The 22529-nt window shown below is 47.4% G+C and overlaps 1 protein-coding gene across 2 annotated transcripts in view; it reads right to left on the bottom strand.

Annotated features, from left to right (window-relative positions):
• RTN3 (reticulon 3) overlaps positions 1–22529 on the bottom strand; it is a 54915-nt gene that overhangs the window by 27920 nt on the left and 4466 nt on the right. Inside the window, exon 2 of one of the 2 annotated variants that reach the window (XM_040971110.1) lies at positions 9665–9721. The exons of the other annotated variant lie outside the window; for it this stretch is intronic. Within the exon in view, the coding sequence (XP_040827044.1) occupies positions 9665–9721 (57 nt within the window). The remainder of the gene's footprint in view (positions 1–9664; positions 9722–22529) is intronic. 2 annotated transcript variants of the gene reach the window in all.

Here is a 22529-nt window from a genome sequence, read left to right as displayed (position 1 = left end):
CCTGCTTTTAATGCCTTCCACTTCTGAAGGAACAGGCTCACTTCCAGGCAAGGCTTCTGTGGGAGGGGTTACTTTACAGTCTATTGTCTTCTGTGATGCTGTGTCACGGGCCTTTCTCTCACTTGCACCTGCTGTTCCCTTCTCTCGGGTTTTAGGAAAGGCTGTGATGAGATCCTCTGGGGAAGAATCATCCATGTCTTTAACATCTTTCCTGAGGAATGGTGTCGAGCAAGTGTAACTTTTCACATCTGTCTCACTAGAAACTTCTGCTGATATTTCTACAGGAAGTTTTGGGTTCTCAGTTGTAACAGGCCTTTGAGGAGCAACTTGAGCCACGTTTCCCGAGGGCTTCCCACCCTCCTCTGGGACACACACATCGGGTACTTGGGAAGGGGCCACCTCACCAAGCAGCTTCCTCCCGGGAACGTGGGGCTGAGCCGGATGTGGCTCCGAGGTGCAGACCCCCTCTTCAGAGTCCTCGGAGGTCTTCCTTTCCCTCTGACAAGCGGAAAGCTCTTGGACTGCTCTCCCGCTTGTGTTCGCAACAGCACTTGGAATGGACCCCGGGCTTTCCATCTGAATTTTGTTGTTTTCAGCTGATGCACCTACTCCAATGTCCTCTATCACTGTGTCATCAGACTCCCCGGAGCTGTCAGCCTCTGCCACTTCTCCTCCCCCAGGGCTCTGCCAATCCACTTCAGGCAAAACCGCTCCAGGACCCAGAGGGACGGGTTTCTCCGACGGAGATTTGGACAGCTCTGAAAGCGCGTCGTCCTGTTTCTGCTCACTGCCTCGCATGCCCTTCACAGAACTGACATGGGCTGGCAAAGATACTTCTGCCAGATCATCACCTGTTGGCTTAGTGATGGGAGTGTTTCCATTGAAAGAACACACAGGAATTTTCTGGTGAATGTTAGTTTTAAGATGTACTACTGGGATATCTGAATGACATTTGTTTACATCAGGTCCTGTTTTTGTGTTGTGGTCAGATTTGCCCGTTGACTGCTTCACGTGAGGATCCAAGTCCCAAGTGAGTACTTCGTTGGTGAAGTTGTGCATATCACTCACACACCGGGACACCTCCTCCAGCGCGGCAGCCGTGTGTGAAAACTGCCTGGCGAGCAGTGCGGAGGCCGGGTAACGCCCTGCCTCTTCACTCCGCAGCGGAGACACTTTGTCATCGCTCTCCAGCTTGTCTGCAGGTGATTCTCCGTCGGCGTGCCCTGCCCAGCTACCGAACACCTTCATGCTCTCCTTGTAGGAGTCTTTAAATTCTTTGTCAAATGCTGCTTTGTCAAGAATGACTTCGAATGGCGATCCAGGTGAATCTTTTTCCATACTGCCACCACCTGAAGCTCCCGATGGTGACAGGGAGCATGCGGCGGGTGGCGTCTGGGCTGTTAGCAAAGTGAACCTGCCACCACAACCCGATTCGGCTGGAGCCTTCCTTGCTGCTACCTCATTCAGCTGCTCAGACTCCTGGTCTGTCTTTATTTGCTGTTCCATTTGACCAACTTCTTTTAAGAGAAGAGCAGGGCGTTCTTGGGAACTGACTGGAATGGAAGGGTGGTCGCGATGAGCACCAGGGGCGTCTGCTCCGTCACTGGTGGTCCCCTGAGACTTGCGTACCTCCCTTGGGGCTGGAAGAGCCCAGTGGGCCTTGTCTTCGCGGGCTACAGCAGGATGGACACCTAACAGCTCGCCTTCTCCATGGAATGTTGTAAGATCAGTGTTATGTGTTTCAGAAGATGAAATACACGAAGAAGCCGTAATTTCTGCAGGTGGCTCATTGGAACAAAGAGAGTGCGACTCCTCTATTGTCAGAATTTGAAAGAAAAGCGATTGTTTACCAGGCACGGTTACACACTAGCTAGGCAGGCTAAGCAGCATGCTTCTAATTTTTACATTATGTAATGTGCACACACACAGGGGGAGTACACACGCACAAATATATAACAAAACCATGACCAACAAGACATGCAGAAACTTGCCATTGCTGAAGCTGTATCATGCTATAAAGTGCAAATGACAAAAGCCTTCATGACCAGTTTTTGACCCGTCTACTTTCTCCACTGCAAAGGTAAAGCACAAAGAAAGATAATATTGGTACATTTGAAGGGGGGGAGGGGACTGGAAAACTGTCTTCCTTTTTCTTTTTTGGTTTTGTTTTTTGGTGAACAAAGCAACACAATCGACACAAAACAAACAGCCTGATGCTCGAATCGACCTGCAAGCTGGCGGGCACGCTGTCTCTAGAAGCCAGCATTGCATAGTTTCAAAATCTGAGGAGGGCAAAAAAATAGCCGGAGTTCTTCATGCTCTTCAGTCTGGAATTATTCTATACTACTCACAAGAAAGATCTCTCACATAGGTAGAAAAAATGCAGGCTCATTCTAAAACCTCTTGCACCAACTTGCCATTTTAACTCAAACTGAATCTCGCGAATTTCTTTTTTGGGGGGTTGAGATGGAAAGACCAAGTCCCACAATTCCTTCTACAACAGAAAATCATCTTTCTAAAAGTAATGCATTAATAAGATCTTACTAGTTATTGAGACCGCAATATCTATTCATTCACCCCACTGTTTTCTAGCTTTCTAATCCAGCCAGTTTTTATGGGTGGGCATGCTCTTTGTGGTATTCCTGGAGCTGGAACAAAGCAGGTCTAAAATAACTAGGTCCACGCAAATTAGTCACAGACTCGGCATGGTCACACGAGACCTGGGCAGACTCAGACAGCGGGAAGCAGTAGCTGCGAAACTAGGAAAGAGAAGTTCCTTTGAGATAATCTTCATTTAGCTTTATTTACTTATATCTTCTTTTCATAAGAATCAGAATAATAAAAGACCAAAATTATGGCATTATATAAAATTACTTTATGGCAGATGAAAGTGAATCAGAATTTCATACTACACTAAATAAAATGCTAACAATTATGAAAATGCCCTAAAAGTTCCCTATTTCAATGTCACTATTATTTGATGTAATAATGTCTTTGGTAAAACTGTAGTTTTTGTATTAGAGAAAAAAAAAAGAACGTGGGGCAGCCACGGGGTGCTGCCTGGGATGCGTGCCTGCATCTGAGCCCCGGTCTCACTTTCAGCTTCCTGCAGAGGCACGCTCCGGGACACAGCAGGTGATGCTCCAAAGTAGCTGTGTCCTTATCAAACACATGCAAGACCTGGAATGAGTCCCCAGATGCCAGCAGATGGCAGGTCCCCATTTTGCCTCTTGGCCTTGCAAATAAAGAAAAATACACATCAGAAAAAGTTTTGGGGCTGGTGAGATAGCTCAGCTGACTAACCCTCCACCTGCAAGTGCCACCATCCCATATGGGTGCTGCTTCATGTCTTGGCTGCTCCACTTCTTATACAGCTCCTTGGTTATGGCCTGGGAAAGCAGTGGAAGATGGCCTAAAGCCTTGGGACCCTACGCCCATGTAGGAGACCTAGAAGAAGTTGCTGGCTTCTGGCTTTGGATTAGCTCAGATGGAAAATCCTTCGGTCTCCTCTTTTCTCTGTAAATCTGCCTTTCCAATAAAAATCAATAAATCTTTTTAAAACATAGAGATTTTAAAAAGTACTATTGGCTAAATTTTAATGAGAAATAATCCACAATCTGAATTCTGTATCATTACTAAATGTATTGGTCATGCCTCCACCAGACAACATTCAATGGAGAGTATTTCCCTTCAAACAGGAGTGGAATTGAGGTGAACTAAACTGCCTCTGCCCCACAGGGAGGGCCCGGCTGCTCAGTTTTACAGGGAGATGTGTACTGGCACAGCAGTGATGAGGCCTCCCAGGACAGCTGCACACCCTCCCCGAGGGCCTGGGCTTGAGCCTTGGCTTGGATTTTGACCCAGTTTCCTGCTCATGTGCACGGTGGGACGTGATGGTGCAAATCCTGCTGCCCCTCCAATCCGCGTGCAAGATGCAGCATGTCTGGCTTCCGGCTGTGGTCTGACCCAGCCCCGGCTGCTGTGGGTGTCTAAGAGGTACCAGTGGGTGTATCATCGCTTTCTCTCCCTGAACCCATCTTTCAGGTAAGTGAATAATTCAACAAAATTGCTTTAGAAACTATTGAAAACAGTGAACAAAATGGAAAACCCCTTGCTTTATGGGTCTTTCTCTAGAGGGGCGATAACACGTAAATTGACGAACATGCTGCAGGCTCTTTGACACGGAAAAAGAAGGCAATCAACTGAATGCACACATTACGGCAGGAGAGAGGGGAAGCCATGTTAAAGATGTTCTGTGCTTGGGGCTGGTGCAGTGGCACAGCAAGCTAACCTGCCTGTAGCACTGGTATCCCACATGGGCGCCAGTTCTAGTCCCGGCTGCTCCACTTCCCATCCAGCTCCCTGCTTATGGCCTGTGAAGGCAATGGAAGATGCCCCAAGGCCTTGGGCTCTTGTACCCACATGCAAGACTGGGAAGAAGCTCCTGGCTCTTGGCTTCATGCTCACCTAGTTTTGCCCATTGTGGCCATTTGGAGAGTGAAGCAGGGGATGAGAGCATGTGCAAACTAGCTCTCTGCTCCTCAAATGAATTTATTTTAAAAATCCTCACTCGGGCCCAGCGCGGTGGCACAAGTGGTTAAGGTCCTCGCCTTGCACGCCCGGGATCCCATATGGGCCCCGGTTCTATCCCGGCAGCCCCGCTTCCCTTCCAGCTCCCTGCCTGTGGCCCAGGAAAGCAGTCAAGGACGGCCCAAGGCTTTGGGACCCTGCACCCGCGTGGGAGACCCGGAAGAGGCTCCTGGCTTCGGATCGGCATAAGCATCGGCCGTTGCGCTCACTTGGGGAGTGAATCATCGGATGGAAGATCTTCCTCTTTGTCTCTCCTCTCTGTATATCCGCCTTTCCAATAAAAAAAATAATAAAAGTAAATCTTTAAAAAAAAAAAAAAAACCTCACTCAAAGGTCCGCTGTTATGGCACAGAGGGTAAAGCTGCCATTTCTGATCCCAGCATCCCACAAGGGTATGGGTTCATGCCTCAGCTCTTCCACTGTCCGATCCAGCTCCCTGCTGGTAGCCTGGAATGGCAGCAGAAGCTGGCCCAAGTGCTTGGGCCATCCCAGTACCACTCATGTGCAAGACCTGGATGAAGTTCCTAGCTCTGGCCTGGCCCAGTGGTGGCCATCACAGCTACCTGGGGAACCAATCAGTGGATGGAAGATCTCTCTCTCTCTCTTTAACTTTAAAATAAGTAAACACATCTTTAAAAATCCTCAGGGTTTGGGCTTGGAGCAGTAGCCTAGTGGCTGAAGTCCTTGCTTTGCATACATCAAGATCCACATGGGCAATGGTTCTAATCCCAGCTGCTCCACTTCCCTTCCAGCTCCCTGCCTGTGGCCTGCAAAAGCAGTCAGGGACGGTCCAAAACCTTGGGACCCTGCACCCGTGTGGGAGACCTGCAAAAGGGTCCCGGTTCCTGGTTTTGGATCCATGCAGCTCTGGCCATTGCAGCCATTTGGTTGTGAATCAACAGAAAGATCTTTCCTCTCTGTCTCTTCTTTCTGTAAATATGACTTTCCAATAAAAGTAAATAAATCTTTAAAAAAAGAAAAATCCTCAGAGTTTTAAACACTTTCCCTCCTACCACTCGCAAATAAAAGAATTTAAGGGGCTTTAATCTATTTTAAAATTGTGGGTGATGCAACTTCTGAACTTTATCAAATTTGGCTGTTAAAAAGCCAAATGTTTCATTTGAATAGAAAATCTGGCATGGGAACTAAGCAAGAATTTTCTCTCTTCTGTACCTAGCACATTTTATCTTGCAGAGAGCAAGAAGAATTAAAAGCAAGGAAATGAAAAAAAAAAAAAAACAACTTCTAAGTAAATTTTCTGTGCACAGAAGGTAATACACTTGAATTGAAAAATAATTCTTCATATATGAAGGGAGTTGAAAAAGGTAACAGAATATGAAATTTCAAAGATGGTTTGCTTTAGCACAAAAACAAAATCAGAAATTTATATGTAATTCTTCAATTTCAAAGGCAGAGTGACAGACGGAACAAGTGGTGGCAGGGGAGACAGAGAGACAGACAGACGGAAATTTGCCAATAGTTTGTCCAGCCTCCAAACGCCGATGGTAGCAGGGCTGGGCTGGGCCAAAGCCGGGAGCCTGGCACTCCATCGGGGTCTTCCACATGGGGAAGAAACGAGCCAGCTGAGCCGTCATCTGCTGCCACCTCCCCGGGCACATACTGGCAGGAAGTGGCAGCAGAGCCCAAGCCGAGACCCACGTATTACAGGACGGGGTGTCCCAAGTGGCATGTTAATTTAAATTAAGAGAGTGCTTGGTGATAGTGAAAAACTACACACGTCGGTGAAGAAAGGATGCCAGCTTGTAGTAGTCATGAAGTTACTTCGCCAAATACAGACACTGCATTGTCACATGAGGGCGGCTTGACATATTCAGGTATAGGTTCTCCTACACTTGAATTTTCTTACAGTCACAAAACAAAACAAAAAAAAGACACAAACTACCGTGCAGAACAGCCACAGCATCAAAACGGGAAGCAGCCAGCCAGCAGACACTTCGCAGCCAAGCTAGGCCCTCAACAAAAAAATCTCTTTTGTACAAAGAAAAATGTTTTTGTTTTTTCTTTTCTTTGTTTTAAAAAGGCTGTAACTGGCAAATTATTTCCTCAATGCTTGCCCCAAACTTTCATGTTCTAACTTCCTATTCCAGGTGCCCAGAGCAGCCCAACTGAACAGCAGCACCGGTTAACGCAGTGTGCTTCCAACCCTGCACGCTGCATGGCGTCTCGGACCAATCTTAGGCTTCTTAAAACGTTTCTAAAGAAAGTTTTCCAGCCTCTACTCTCATGAAAGGTTTCAAAACTAGGTTGTGTGTTGGTGGAGGGAACATTCTGGCAGATGATGCTGAACTGTATCACGAACAGCAACGATGCAGTTAAAGCATCTGCTCTAACGTCAAAATGACATCTCTGCAAGTCTGCGCTTCCCGCAGCTGCCCACTCCACTGCCTCTCTCAGGGCCGCGCAGGCCTCAGTCTGCCTGTCCTTCACCGCATGACAGTGAGCGGGCTGCCTCACTGCGGAAATCCCGGTTTCCTCAACTAGCCAGAGAACTCCTCCCTGTCAGTGAGATGATCACAGCAAGGACCGAGCACAGAGAAAGCTCTGGAATAGGTGGCCACACCCCACGTGCCCAACTCTGCCGCAGAGCTCAACTCTTTCATAAGGTAGAGAAAAAAGAAATCATTAAAGTTTATTTCCCTTCTTTGAAACTCTCACAGAGTGGGCTGAAATTTAACTCTGCTTTATGGGAAAATAAATCCTTAATCAGAAGATTAAGGAGTGCAACTTAGAGAAGGAACTGGTTATGCTATTGACATTCTAATTACAAATCTATTTCCTATATCACAAAAACAATCTCCCTAGGGTTAGGTAGCTTTATTAGAGCTGTACAACTTAGTGCTAAATTGTAACTGAAAAAACAAATTAAATTGCCTTTTTCTGAGTTTAAATTCATGACATTTTTGGTTATCTGCCTCTCTTAAATTTAAAAAATCCTACTTAACTAGTACTTACCACTTACTACATCTGAGCATTTGGAGAAAGGTGTAGCTTCCTCAAGGTTGGCTGACAGAGCAGCACGGCAGCGATGGCCTGGGCTGAGTGCCGGGGCGGCCCCAGGGTGTGCTCAGCGCACCCCGCCAGCCTCTTCCCCCCTTATTGTTCATGACGGGAGATTAAGAGGCTGCCCACCTTGGCTAGCCCACGATACACCTGCCCATGTGCTGAGTCTCTAACGACCGAACACAAGGGCCTCCAGACCCGCCGAGGAGCGAGAGCCCCACTGGGCACTCCTCTGTGTAGTTTTCTGCTTTGTTTTGTTTCTTTGCAGCAGAACACACGACTAATAGAGCTGCACTGGAGCCATTTCAGGAATATAACTTTTAAAAACCACCTCTACAGGGACACTCTTCTAAGTCTGCACTGCAAGCAAAAAGATCGGCAAATGTGTCCCTTTTTACAAATGCTAACAGCCTGCCAAAACAATGGCTTCATAAGGGAAGTGCTTTCTGTTAACCTCCACTCCTATGTTTACATGTAGCTGCACAGGGGCTAAAAGGATCTGCAAAGTGCTGAGTCATCTTTCTAATTTCATACATTCAATTCCCCTTTCTGCATGTCCTGACTTGAAATGAGAATTTATTTTATTTTTTTAAATATGAAATACTTTAACAATAGAGGAAATAGAATGACCTGACCTAGTGGCTCAACAGGCTAATCCTCCACCTTGCAGTGCTGGCATCCTGTGGCCTGGAAGACCAGTGGAGGACAGCTGAAGTCCTTGGGACCCTGCACCCACGTGGGAGCCTGGAAGAAGCTCCACGCTCCTGGTCTGGATCAGTTTAGCTCCAGCTGTTGTGGCTACTTGGGGAGTGAACCAGCTCCTTCTCTCTGTGTATCTGCCTTTCACATTAAAAATATTAATAATAAATTAATCTTTCAAAATATATTTTTTTCCAGAGCAGAATGTTTATCTAATGAGATTTCAAATGTGAAAAAATGAGCTATTTTAGATGTTGGAATTACTTTGTAACATTCAAAATTTCTTTTAACAAGCGTTACTTTCAAAGGTCATGATTAGATCACAGGATATCCAAATTCATACAAAGCATCTTGTGAAGAAATTGGGGGACATCCTACAGTTGCTGGCATGAATGAACCAACTGCAAGGACATTGCTTTGATCCTATTAGGGTTCATTCTTCTAAGAGTAAACACGGTCTTTCCAACAAGCCAGCACCCAGACTGCAGGGGCGAGCCCACTGCTGCAGTAGGCTGCTGGGGAACTCTCAGACCTGGCCAGTGATATAAGCTACTTTTCCTATTTTTATTTTATTTACTTTTTAAAAAAGATTTATTTTATGTCAAAGTCATACACAGAAAGGAGGAGAGACAGAGAGGAAGATCTTCTGTCCAATGATTCACTCCCCAAATGAGCACAACGGCCAGTGCTGAGCTGATCCGAAGCCAGGAGCCAGGAACTTTCTCCAAGTCTCCCACACAGCTGCAGGGTCCCTAAGCTTTGGGCCGTCCTTGACTGCTTTCCCAGGCCACAAGCAGGGAGCTGGATGGGAAGTGGGGCTGTTGGGATTAGAACCGGCGCCCACATGGGATCCCGGCGCGTTCAAGGCGAGGACTTTAGCCACTAGGTCACCGCGCTGGATCCTCTTTTCTTATTTTTAAATAAGCGTTTTCCACCTTTCTGCTTTTGAGGTTTACTAAAATAGCGCAGATGAAATGGTGCTTGACATGTAACAAAGCCACAGCTTAATGTCCAGGACAAGAAACCTCGCTCGTATAAAGTCTGGCTCTCGCTCAGTGCTTCGCGGCAGCCTGGAACTAGCTGGCTCTTCGGGACCGCCTCAGAAGTTCCCGTGAAAATGCTCTCGGGCAGGTTGGTAGTTTGGCGGTGGAAGCACACTTCTTCATCCTATTTCATTACTCTTTCCGGAAAATGTGTTGGGAACTGCTCCACAGAAAGGACTGCGTGCAATTAGCTCCATCTGAAGGGACTTGAGGGAGTGGGCAGCAGAAGCCCCCTAGCTCGCTTCCCCAGTTACAGCCTCTTTCTCAACATTTGTCTTTTATTAGTGTGCAAAAAAAAGTTACAGACTTGCCTTGTGAGGTCGAAAATAGAGATACAGGCTGAGAGGAAGAGGAAGAAACAAAGGAATCTGAAAGAAAATATACAGCATGATGTGACAACCTCACACAAGAAAGGTCAACTGAACTCGGGGGGCGGTGGGGGATGGTGGAGCTAAGTATTATACGCTTCCTGGGTTAAACAACTAGAAAAACCCAAAACCTTTGTTATGAATTGTTTCACTCACCTTTTCCCTTTTTTCAAAATTTCATTTTTGGGCAACAAAACTACTTCATTTTCAAAATCCACTTCTAAAAGACAACTCAATTTTTTAGAAAGTCAAATATTCTCACCTTCAAAGTAAAAAACAAAAAAAGGAGGAACCTCAGCATTTGGTAACCAGCACGAGTCTGAGAATGGATGGTGCTTTTCGGCTCCACTGTGTGGGAAAGGAAAAGTGACATTTGCAGGGAAGCCCTCACCTGCTCTGGGCCACTTCCCACTGCGTCCCGGGGCGAGTCACCAAGAGCAGCATTTGAACACATCTAACTGGCAAAATCTCACACTCATCTTGAATATTAAAAGAAAAAAAAAAGCCACAGTCCAGGCAGGACATGAAAACGCTTCCATCTTCTAAGATGACCTTCCTCTGACTTGGCCACATGGCAAAATTTTAAATACATAAATTCTTTCCCTCTGACTGCCATACCCATGGGATCCTTAATTCAGCAACTATGTTTCTAGGAATTTATTCTATATACAAATTTGCATACATATACAAAGACGTGGTTGGAGGCTAGTGTTGTAAAATAGTGGGCAAAGCTGGCATCTGCAACACTGGCATCCTGTGGGGACACTGGTTCAAGTCCAGGCTACTCCACTTCTGATCCAGCTCCCTGCTAATGTGCCTGGGAAAGCAGTGGAGGATGGCCGGCCAAGGTACTTGGATTCCTGTGCCACGTGCGAGACCTGAAAGAAACTCCGGGCTCCTGGCTTTGGAATGCTCTCCCTCACTGTAACGCTGCCTTTCAAATAAATAATTTTTAAAAATTTAACAACAAAAGTGCATTCAATTACTCTATGAAAAGGCAACAGAAGGCATTAGGAGATAACTATGACGCCCGGGGTGGGAGGAAGATTGACTTTTTACATAATCTCTGACCTTTCGAAAAAACCAAGAACAGGAATGGCCTCTTCAATAAAGAATGGCAGAAACTGAGTGAAAACAGGCACATGGAAAACAAAGCCTTCCATAACATCCCTAAATATGATATTTATAGGTTAGCTCTTCTTTTTTTACTACTATAAAAATGTTTTCACAAATAATAGGAACAGACCTAACACAAGAAGAATGTTCTGGCGTGGGCCACAGAGCCACCTGAGGACCAATCAGCAGCAACAAACAGCACGTGAACACAAAGGTAGGATCTGGTGGCTTGGAGGCAGAAACCAACTCAAGATCAGAATTTTAAAACTCACGGTTAAAAATTACCTTAAGACTTCACATTTACTCCTAGAAATCAAACAGTTATTTTGTAAGGAAGCACGTTTACCTAGCCCTTTAAACTTTCCAGATATGTTTATTTCCACACTCATGTCACATCAGCACTCATTCTCTGCCAAAGCAGGAGTTTAAATCTCAACAAACCTGCAAAGCCCAATGCTGCAAGTAAGGCTAACACAGAAACGATCTGATGACCTTGCCAGCTGTGTCTGCTGCGGCAGCTCCGCCTAACATCCGCTTCCACTGGAAAATTTCAACACCCAATTCTGCATGCATAGCTCCGATGCAGGACAGAGATAACAGGGAATGGCTTGTGACAAAGTTGCAGGTCCTTAACTTACAAAACCACCTGGTATTTGCACCCTCTACTTATGCCGCAGGGAATGGAACCCCAGAATGATGAGATTCTAACCTTGGTGTAGTGAGGACGCGGGGAAGGGGTAAGGCCACAGCAGGGCAGAGCAGGAACTCAGCTGACGAATGGGCCCCAAGGGAAGGAAACAGTGGTTCATTTCCCAAGTGCCCCCCAAGAGTGGGGTCTGGGCCAGGCCACAGATGGGTGCTGGGAACTCAATTCAGGTGCTCTGGTGGTGCCAGGAGCCCAACCTGAGCACTACTGCCTACAGGTGCACTGGGAGCAGGAAGCTGAACTCAAGACCAGAACCAGGACTCCAACTCAGGCACTCTCCTACAGGAGGCATATTTATTTTTATCGGAAAGTCAGATATACAGAGAGAAGGAGAGACAAAGATCTTCCATCCACTGATTCATCCCCTAAATGGCCACAATGGCCGGTACTGTGCTGATCTAGAGCCAGGAGTCAGGAGCCTCCTCCCGGTCTCCCACACGGGTGCAGGGTCCCAAAGCTTTGGGCCATCCCTCCACTGCTTTCCCAGGCCACAAGCAGGGAGCTGGATGGGAAGTGGAGCTGCTGAGATCAGAATCGGCACCCCAGTGGGATCCTGTCACATGCAGGGTGAGGACTTCAGCCACTAGGCTACCGTGCTGGGCCAGCATTTTTTTTTAAACATATGATGCTTTGTATTTTTTTTTTTAAGATTTATTTATTTATTGGAAAGTCAGAGATACAGAGAGGAGGAGAGACAGAGAGGAAGATGTTCCGTCTGATGATTCACTCCCCAAGTGAGTGCAACAGCCGATGCTATGCCGATCTGAAGTCAGGATCCGGGAACTTCTTCCGGGTATCCCACACGGGGGGCCAGCATTATTAACTTTCAATTCTGAAAGTTGTCTGGGACTGCCATTATGACAAAACAAAATGAATTGACCCAGGAAGAACCGAAGAAGATTTACAAAGGGGCCAGTGGTGGTGGCAGAGCAGGCCAATCCTCTACTTGCGTGCCTATGGCATGGGCATCCTATATGGATGCTGTGTCCCGGCTTGTATCACTTCCGATCCAACTCCCTGTTAATGGCCTAGGAAAGCAGCATAAGGTGGCTCCTGGCTCCTGATTCCAGCTACAGCGGCCATTTGGGGAGTGAACCAGGGAATGGAAGATCTTCCTGTCTCTCCTTTTCTCTTTAAATTTGCTTTTAAATCCTCTTTTTTTTAAAGTGTTTTCTAAAAAGGAAACCTGGTGTGACAGCTAAGTTCTGTTGTAGATATACAATGGGATACCAACCATTAAAAACTGTGAAACAGGTGAGAATGTGTTGATATTAGCAGGTGTTCATAGTTTATGAAATCAAAATGTAAAAAGTAATTTAAATAATATGATCGCATGGCAAAAAAAACATATGTTTACATACAAATAAAAAGGGGGATCATGACACAGTCTCTAGGTCGAGGGATCATGAGATTTAAAATTTTTTTCTCTTTAGGACAGGCAGTGTGGAACAGTGCATTCAGCCATTGCGTGGCATGCGGGATCAAGTCCCAGATAGCCTGCTTCCAGTTCAGCTTCCCGCCAGCAAGTGCTGACGAACACCCTGGGACGCAGCAGGTGCGGGCTCAGGCCGTCTGGAGGCTTGGGCGCAGTCCCTGCCCCTGCCTTCTGCCTGGCCAGCCCTCGCCGCTCTGGGCATCCGGGGACCGAGCCCGCAGGCCCCAGGAGCGCTCCCTCTCAGCCTGAGTGCGTTTCTGTCACTCTGGCTTTCAAACAGAGATGATCCTAAAAAGCTTCTCATGTCATCTGCTTAACTCTCCCAAAGAGGGCTTATCTTTTATCCCACAGTGAAAGCATATACCCCAAAAATGGCTGATGGAAGATGACCTGGGGTGCTTGGTTCTTCTGGGAGATCCGGAGAAAGTTCCAGACTTCTGGCTTCTACCTGGCACAACCTCAGTCGTAGCAGTCATTTGGAGGGCAAACCAGCGGACAAAGGAGCTCTCTGTGTGTGTCTAGGTAACTGTGACATTCAAATAAATAAATATAGAAACTTTGAAACACACAAAAAGTTGATCAGGTGGCAATAGTGCTTAAAATTTTCTTTTTATTTTTGCTCCTCCAAATTTTTTCCTCTACAATTTTATTATTTTCTTTTTTATTTTAAAAGGCAGAGATCTTCCAAATGCCATTTCATTCCCCAAATACCTACAATGGATGAGGCTGGGTCAGGCCAGAGCCACTGGGCTTTACCCAGGATCTGCCACAGTGGGGGTAGGCAAGGACCCGAGCCGTCGCCTGCTTCCTCCCAGTGACGTAACTGTTGTTATGTCACCTACAAATCTGCGACTATGCACATTTATCCCATATAATTGCAATCACATACTTCCTCTAAAGTGGAAAGAATTCATTACCTTAGAGGAGGAAAAGGCTACCTGTGATAAGATCTCTAGCAGGTTTTTCAATAAAACCAGCTGGGTATAAATATTCTGAGTCATCACACCACTGGATTTTAAAAATTATTCATCTTTACTTACTTGAGAGGCAGACAGGAGTGAGTTCCCAGACACTGGTTCACTCCCCAAATGCTGGCCACGGGAAATTTTTTCAGGTCTCCCGAGTGGGAGGTAGACACCCAACCACTGAGCCATCTTCGGCTGCCTCCCACGTGGCACGTTGGCCAGAAGCAGAGCTGACCCTTGAACGCTGGATCTCCCCTTTGGGAGGTGGGCATCTCAAGCCACATCTGAACTGCTAGGCCCGATGCCCGCCTGCCCTCACGGAATCATTTCTTTTTTCAAAGAGATTACTTATTTGAAAGTCAGAGCTACAAAGAGAAACGGAGAGACAGTGAGATCTTCCAGCCACTGATTAGATCCCCAGGTGCTTCCACAGTCACAGCTAGGCTGCTGAGGCCAGGATCCAGGGACTCCCACGGGGCAGCATGTCAAGTGGAGCAGCGGGGACTGCAAGCAGCACTTCTACTCAGGATGCTGGCATCACAGGGGCTATGGGTGGCATCACACACCAACCCCATTACTGCAAGTCTCCATGGCAACGCAGAGAAGCTAACCCAAGCTAATGAACTGCCCAGTTCTCAACACAGCTTCAAAGAGAGGCAAGCGACCCCCTTCCCAAACTGCATGGCAGAAGACGCTTTTTCTCACTTTCCAGTGCTGGCTGGACTACACGCATCACAGAATTATGTGGTGAAAGCACATAATTTCCATTGCATTACAAAGATTAAAAACAAACAAACAAACAAACAAACCTATTTTCCGATAACAAGAAAGCCAGCGGAGGTGCCAAGCCTGAGAACAGTGTTGGCGCACTCGGCTTCCCACTCCTGAACAGGTGACATCAGTAAAGAACAGCTGCCACCACCAATGAGCTAATACCAACACACTAACTGAACCCCTTATTTTATTCTGATTTCATTCATGTTCCCTAATGTCCGTTCTTCCTGTCCCAAGATTCCTTTCAGGACATCATATCACAGCTCATCATCACATCTCCACCACGCGGCTGGCGGGAACTGACAGCTCTGGACTTCAGGCCTCGATGGCCCTGGGGCCTCGGAGGATGTCCCTGAGCAGGTCTGCTTTTCTTGTAGTTAGACTGGAGGGCTGGATTCTGGGGACAATGTCACTGGAATGGATCTTATCAAGGGTCCCCATTAGCAAGGTGACTGCTCATTGTCCTGCCCCCTGGTCCCCGACTGAGGCAACTCTAGCGAGGTTGGTCCAGAGTAGTGCTTCTCCCCCGCCATGCACCCTGTGTGACTGGGAACCCTGTCACAGGAGTGCAGGCAGGGAGCGTGTTAGGGTCAGGGACTGTCTTCCGCTGCCCTGTAACTCTGCATCCATCACAGTCCCATGGCCAGCATGGAGCAGAACTCAGCAGGGCAGCTTCATCAATGTCACATGTAACTGTAACAGATTGTTCAATGTAGCTTGTTATTCAAAACAAGACTGAGTGACAACCTGACATTAGTCCTGCTACAGAAATGCTTCTCAGAGCAGTAGTTCCTCCTAAAGTAAGTCAAAATGGCGCTCATTGCCAAGATGCCAGCTCATTACCACAATGAAGCCAGGTTGACGGCTTGCTTTGTACCATGCACCTGCAGCTAATATACACAGTCTACACAGAAGGGCAGCTTTTATCTGGAAAGAAACAAAATTAGCAAGTCTTACATAAAGAAACAATGCGGATTTTATAAGCAGGAAATTGAATACAAGTATTTTCATACCCCAATCTTTAAATTGCACTAGATGCTGGTTTTGTGGCATAGTGGGTTAAGTTGCCTGCCACCCTCAATACCAGCGTCCTGGTTTGGAGTGACCGTTCAAGTCCCAGCTACTCTGCTTCTCATCCAGCTTCCTGCCAGCACCACCGGGAAGGCAGCAGAGGACGACTCAGGTACTCGGGCGCCTGCCACCACAGGCAAGACCTGGATGGAATCTCTGGCTCCTGGCGCTGGCTGCACCAGCTCTGGCTGCTGGGAGCATCTGGGAATACATTGGAAGACACTGGTCTCTCTCCTTCTGTCACTCTACCTTTCAAATAAATAAGTATTAAGACACACTGTAGGGGCCCGGCACCATGGCATAGCAGCTAAAGTCCTCGCCTTGAAGGTGCCGTGATCCCACATGGGTGCAGGTTCTAATCCCGGCAGCTCCACTTCCCATCCAGCTCCCTGCTTGTGGCCTGGGAAAGCAGTCAAGGACGGCCCACAGCTTTGGACCCTGAACCTGTGTGGAGACTTGGAGGAGGTTCCTGACTCCTGGCTTCGGACTGGCACAGCACTGGCCATTGCGGTCACTTGTGGAGTGAATCATTGGACGGGAAGATCTTCTCTGTATATCTGACTTTGTAATAAAAATAAATAATTTTTTTTAAAAAAAGATACACTAATTACATTTCTTCCTTTTTTTAAGATTTGTTTGACTTGGAAAGTCAAAATTATAGGAAGAGACAGGGAGAGAAAGAGAGAGAGAGAATCTTTCATGTGCTGATTCACTCCCTGAATGGCTGAAATGGCCAGAGCTGGGGTGTGTGAAGCTGAGCTCCAGGCCCCCCGCTTTAGCCTCTGGTAATTGCAGGCATTCAAGAAAGGGAGACTTTTAAATTACACTTTTTTGTTTTTAATGATTTACAGAGGGAAGTCAGCCATCATCCTAAAAGAGGGGTAGATTATGCAGATGTAAGAGATGAGGGGTGAATTATATGGAACAATGGCCTCTTGTCCACTTCAGCTGCTGGAACAACACACACGAGTGCCTTACAAACAGCACACTTAATTCTCACCCCGAGAGTCTCGTGGGGTTGCCTGGAAACGTTCAGCAGCTGGTGAGGGCGCCGGGTCACAGGGGCCCTGCTCACCTGGCAGGGGACGCGCTCACCTGGCAGGGGACGCACTAATGCCCCCGTAAGGGTTCTCACGAGCCCCTCGCCTCTCAGACTATAGGACCTTGGGGTTCAACATCTGAATTCTAGAAACACATTAGATCCCTGGCAAAGGAGAGACCCTAGCAGAGGCCGCAGCAAGCAGAACTCTGAGGTGAGAAGCATTTCTGCTGCGCTAGCCAAGAAGGCCAGAATGGCTGAGGCGGGGAAAGCAGGGGGAGAGGCCCACAGATAAGAGTGTGAGGAGCGCCCCAAGCTTGCCAGCATTCAGTGGGGAGCTGCACGGTCCCCATTGTTATCACAGGCTGATGGCAGCTAGTGCGTAGAGCACAGGGCAAGGAGAGGGCAGGGGGACATGCTGTCACCCGGGAGAGCTCGGGCAGTAGCCTGGACCAGGGCATGAGCAAGCGACAATGCGTCGGACCGCGCCGATCATGGAGGCTGGAGCAACAGTTTTCGCTGACGGCTGTGTGAGAGAGAGGTGGCAAGCATGATTCCACATTGCTGCTGTTTTTAAAGATTTATTTATTTTTATAGGAACTGCAGATATACAGAGAGGAGAGACAGAGAGGAAGATCTGTCCTTTGGTTCACTCCCCAAGTGAGCCCCAAACCTGAACTGATCCAAAGCCAGGAGCCTCTTCCAGGTCTCCCACACGGGTGCAGGGTCCAAAGCTGTGGGCGGTCCTCCACTGCTTTCCCAGGCCACAAGCAGGAGCAGGATGGGACGTGGTGCTGCAGGGACATGAACTGGAGCCCACATTGGATCCTGGTGCATGCAAGATGAGGACTTCAGCTACTAGGCTATGAGCTGGGCCCAGTCACCCTATCTTATGATGCCTTCTAGACATGCAGGTTGAAGACAGATTTAAAACTTATCACTATATTGGGGCTAGTGCCATAGCAGAGTAGGCTAAGCTTCTGACTGTGGCATCAGCATCCCATACAGATGCTGGCCCAGAAGAGGCTTCTGGCTCCTGGCTTTGTATTGGCTCGGCTCCGGCCGTTGAGGTCGACTAAGGAGTGAACCAGCAGATGGAGGATCTCTTTCTTGCTCTCTGTGACTCTTTTCAGATGAAATTAAAATCTTTTTTTTTAAGATTTATTTTATTTTCATTACAAAGTCAGATATACAGAGCAGAGGAGAGACAAAGACGAAGATCTTCCGTCCAGTGATTTCACTTTCCAAGTGAGCGCAACGGCTGGTGCTGTGCCGATCCGAAGCTGGGAACCAGGAACCTCTTCCAGGTCTCCTGCACAGGTGCAGGGTCCCAAAGCTTTGGGCCATCTTTGACTGTTTACCCAGGCCACAAGCAGGGAGCTGGATGGGAAGTGGAGCTGCCGGGATTAGAACCAGCACCCATATAGGATCCCGGTATGTTCAAGGTGAGGACTTTAGCCGTTAGGCCATGGCGCCGGACCCTGAAATTAAAATCTTAAAGAAAAAAAAAAAAGGGGCCTGGCACAGCACCAGCCGTTGCGGTCACTTGGGAATGGAGGACTTTCCTCTCTGTCTCCCCTCCTCTCTATAAATCTGACTTTGTAATAAAAATAAAATAAATATTTAAAACAAACAAAACAAAAAATCATCAATTTATAGATGATGTTTTCCAACACAAAACTGCACGTTAGGCGTGAGATCAACAAAGAAAAGGCCTGTGAGGCGAGTTCTGGGTACTCTATGGTTTAAAAGTTTAGAAGGTAAAAAAGAAGTATCAATAAAGGGCCCGGCGTGTCCTAGCGGCTAAGATCCTCACCTTGAATGCACCAGGATCCCATATGGGCGCCAGTTCTAATCCCGGCAGCTCCACTTCCCATCCAGCTCCCTGCTTGTGGCCTGGGAAAGCAGTCGAGGACAGCCCAAAGCTTTGGGACCCTGCACCTGTGCAGGAGACCTGGAAGGTTCCTGGATCCTGGCTCTGGATCGGCACAGCATCGGCCATTGCGGTCACTTGTGGAGTGAATCATTGGACGGGAAGATCTTCCTCTCTGTTTCTCCTCCTCTCTGTATATCTGACTTTGTGATACAAATAAATAAATCTAAAAAAAAAAAAAAAAAAAAGAATTTTCAATTAAAAAAAAATCGCTTAAAAAAAGGAAATCCATAGGCAGAACCCAGACGCACGCTCGCCAGCAGCCTGAGAGGGCGTGGGGCGTGACTATCTACTGATGGGAGCATCTTCTGAACGAGAGCATGGTGCCGACTGCAACCTAGACTCCTCCAAACGGTCCATCTGGGGACCAGCTTTATGGTGCAGCAAGTTAAGCCACTGCCTGCAATGCGGGCATCCACCGGGCGCTAGTTCTGGCTATTCCAGTTGTTATCCATCAACCTGCTAATGACCCGGGGAAGCAGCAGGTGGGCCGTGAGCTTGGGCCTCCGCCACCATGTGGGAGATCTGCAGGGAGTTCTAGGCTCCAGGCTTCAGTCTGCCCTGGCCTGGCCGCTGCAGCATCTGGGGAGTGAAGCAGCAGATGGAAAATCTCTGCCTCTCCCTTCTTCTGCGCAACTCTTTCAAAAAGAGAGAGAAACAGTCAATTTCATGTTATAGGAATTATGTCAATCACCAAAACCAAAGCAAACCTAAGAAAGGAGGATGAGGGCCCAGAGCGATGGCCTAGCACCTAGAGTCCTCACCTTGAGCGCGCTAGGATCCCATATGTGCATCGGTTCTAATCCCAGCAGCTCCACTTCCCATTCAGCTCCCTGCTTGTGGCCTGGGAAAGCAGTCGAGGACGGCCCAAAGCCTTGAGACCCTGCACCCGTGTGGGAGACCTGGAAGAGGCTCCTGGCGTCAGATCAGTGTAGCACGGGCTGCTGTGGTCACTTGGGAGTGAATCATTGGACGGGAAGATCTTTCTCTGTTTCTCCTCCTCTCTGTATATCTGACTTTGTGATAAAAATAAATCTTAGAGAGAGAGGAGGAGGATGCATCCAATGAGTGTGTGATGTGTCACACAGAACCAGTGGAATAGGTATTTCAAAGAGGACGGAGTGCCTAGTCACGGCCAAAGCTGTTGATAGGGCATACAAGAGAGTGACTAAGCAAAGTTTCTGTAGAAGTTATGCAAAAAGGCCTCTGACTTAGGAAACACAGAACCTGAAATTCAGAGTTTTAAATGAAGCTGACTGCTGAATTCAAGGGGGTGACCGAAGCGCTTTTACCACGCTGTTTTCGGTTTGAAAGGAGTGGTATGCATAGTTGAAAGAACTGAATTGGGGTGCCGGCTCTGGACTGAGTTCAATCTCCCCACCACAGCAATCCACAAACTGAGAGTCCACAAGGTGCGTCTCCTGATCTGCGTGAGCCCAGGTAACCAGCTCACCAAAGAACAGAAAGCGGTGCGCCCCAGCACTCGGGCGGCTGAAGGACGGAGTGCGCTTATTCACCTGCCTCGCGCTGTACCCAGCAAGGAGCCGTAACACACGCTTGAGCAGTTGTTGAATGAAGCTCATATGAGAGCACAACTTAATCCAGAAGGGAATACATAAATGTGAAGGTATTATAAATGTCAAATATTTAAATCTCATATGTAAAATGAATCTAATGCTCACTGTTGAGATGTTTCAAGGAACAGGACAAAGAGGGCTCTATATTATACAAACTTCACGGAAGAGTTGCTCAGCACCCCCACATATCCTGAGGAGCGAGCTGACTACGGGGCAGATGTCACAGAGCTCACGTGTCATCTCCTGGCTGGGTCATGATGCTACGCCGCAAGGAAGCAATCAATCAGCTGACTGCAGGAGACAGAAGGGTACTTCTTGCAAACAAACCAAAAGGTGTCACAGGACAGGCACCTGCGGCAACTACCTCCCCCATAACGGAAGACGGAAGTGCAGACCAGACCATCCTTACAGGGATGTTCCATTAGTAGCAATATCGGAGTAATGTGCCTTAAAAAAAGACTCCAATGATGCAATCACAAGCAATACAGATTATGAGTAAATGTATTCAGCATTCACATTTTAAGACAGCCATGACATACCAGGTGACTCAAAATAACTACAGAATTAAAGCTGTTGGGAATGAGCAGGATAAACAGCAAGTCAGGTTTGGTTTTTTTTTTGGGGGGGGGAGGCAACTTCTGATTGAATTATTTATATGAACAGAATATCGAGCTGATAATTTTAAACCAAAAACCTTCCCTATAAAATGGGCATTGTTCTGTAAGTCTGTATACCCCAGGAGGTTAAATTCACTAACCATATGGCTGAACACAAACCATAGGAATACACAACAAACACATATAATCAGTTGTTACAAAATTATTTAGAGTGTTTGTGATTATGCTTAAAATTAGGAGAAGAACAGATTCTAGAGTTGCAGCTCAAGAGAAGCGCCTTTCCACAGAACAAGCTGTTGGCTCAACCAAGCCTGGGACGCTTAACCTTTCTTTTTCCTTTCAGAGACACGTCACCAGTTCCTTCATTACAAAACTGCTTGCAAAACAGGCGGAGGGTGAGCCAGGCGACTTCCATACAGGACTAATGTTATTTCCTCAGGGAAGAATTCAATAAAAGCAACAATACTGGTGTTATTCTGTTTTCAGAACATCTCTAAAATACTAAGAACACCAATGCTCTGAGTGGCAACTTCACAAGCAACTCCAATTAGGGGGAAGGTGCGCCTATTAAATACCTGTGGCCTGGCTGTTTGATCTGATCAGAGTGGTTAAATTACTTATGCATTTGATTTGCCTCTAAAAGAAGAGGGCACCCAAAACAACAAAACAAACCCCCAAAAGCCTTCTATCTTGAGGAATAAAAGATTCTAAGTCAGGGGACTCAGCATGGTAGCCTAGCAGCATATGCCAGGATCCCACATGGACGCCGGTTCTACTCCCGGCAGCCCCGCTTCCCATCCAGCTCCCTGCCTGTGGCCTGGGAAAGCAGTCGAGCACGGTCCGAAATCTTGGGATCCTACACCAGCATGGGAGACCTAGAAGAGGCTCCTGGCTCCTGGCTTCGGATTGGCACAGCTACGACCCTTGCAGCTGCTTGGGGATTGAATCAACAGACAGAAGACTTTGTTCTCTGTCTTTCCTCCTCTCTATACATCTGACTTTCCCACAAAAATAAAATCTTAAAAAAAAAAATCCAAGTCAGTAGGTATTTACAGGCCATACTGACATGACCATCCTTGCTTCCAAGCTGAGGCATTTTACAATGTTATCATAAGTCAATCTGTAAAAAAAATTGCATGAAAGGCACAGTGATCTGGTGAGGGAAGACAGAAAGGGAGAGACTGAGAGAGATGGCTCATTTGCTGGTTCCCATCCCAAATGCTGTGCCAGGGAGGAGCTGGAAGCCTGGAGCCCTGCCTGGAAGCCCAGGGTTTGTGCCATCTTGAGCCTCCCTGGCGCAGTGGTAGGAAGCTAGACTTGAAGCACGGAGGAGGCATGAGCCAGGCCGAAGCCAGGAACCAGGACTGCGTGTGGCTTTCCCAGCTAGATAGCAGGGCCCAAGCACTGGGGTCACAGGGCTCACTCACCCTCTGCTGCTGTACCAAGCACATTAGCCGGGAGCTGATCAGAGGCAGAAAAGCCGCCACTCTGATATTGGATGCCAACATTGCAAGAAATGGCTTAACCATTTCAGTTTTCATGGTCAGAATTCTGCAGAAAACATTTAAGCACAAT

The sequence above is a fragment of the Ochotona curzoniae genome, unplaced genomic scaffold, assembly GCF_017591425.1.
Source record: "Ochotona curzoniae isolate NIBS_2020 unplaced genomic scaffold, NIBS_Ocur_1.0 scaffold_4937, whole genome shotgun sequence".
NCBI lineage: Eukaryota > Metazoa > Chordata > Mammalia > Lagomorpha > Ochotonidae > Ochotona > Ochotona curzoniae.
Note: the sequence above shows the minus strand (reverse complement) of the source record. Positions and strands in the feature narration are given on the sequence as shown.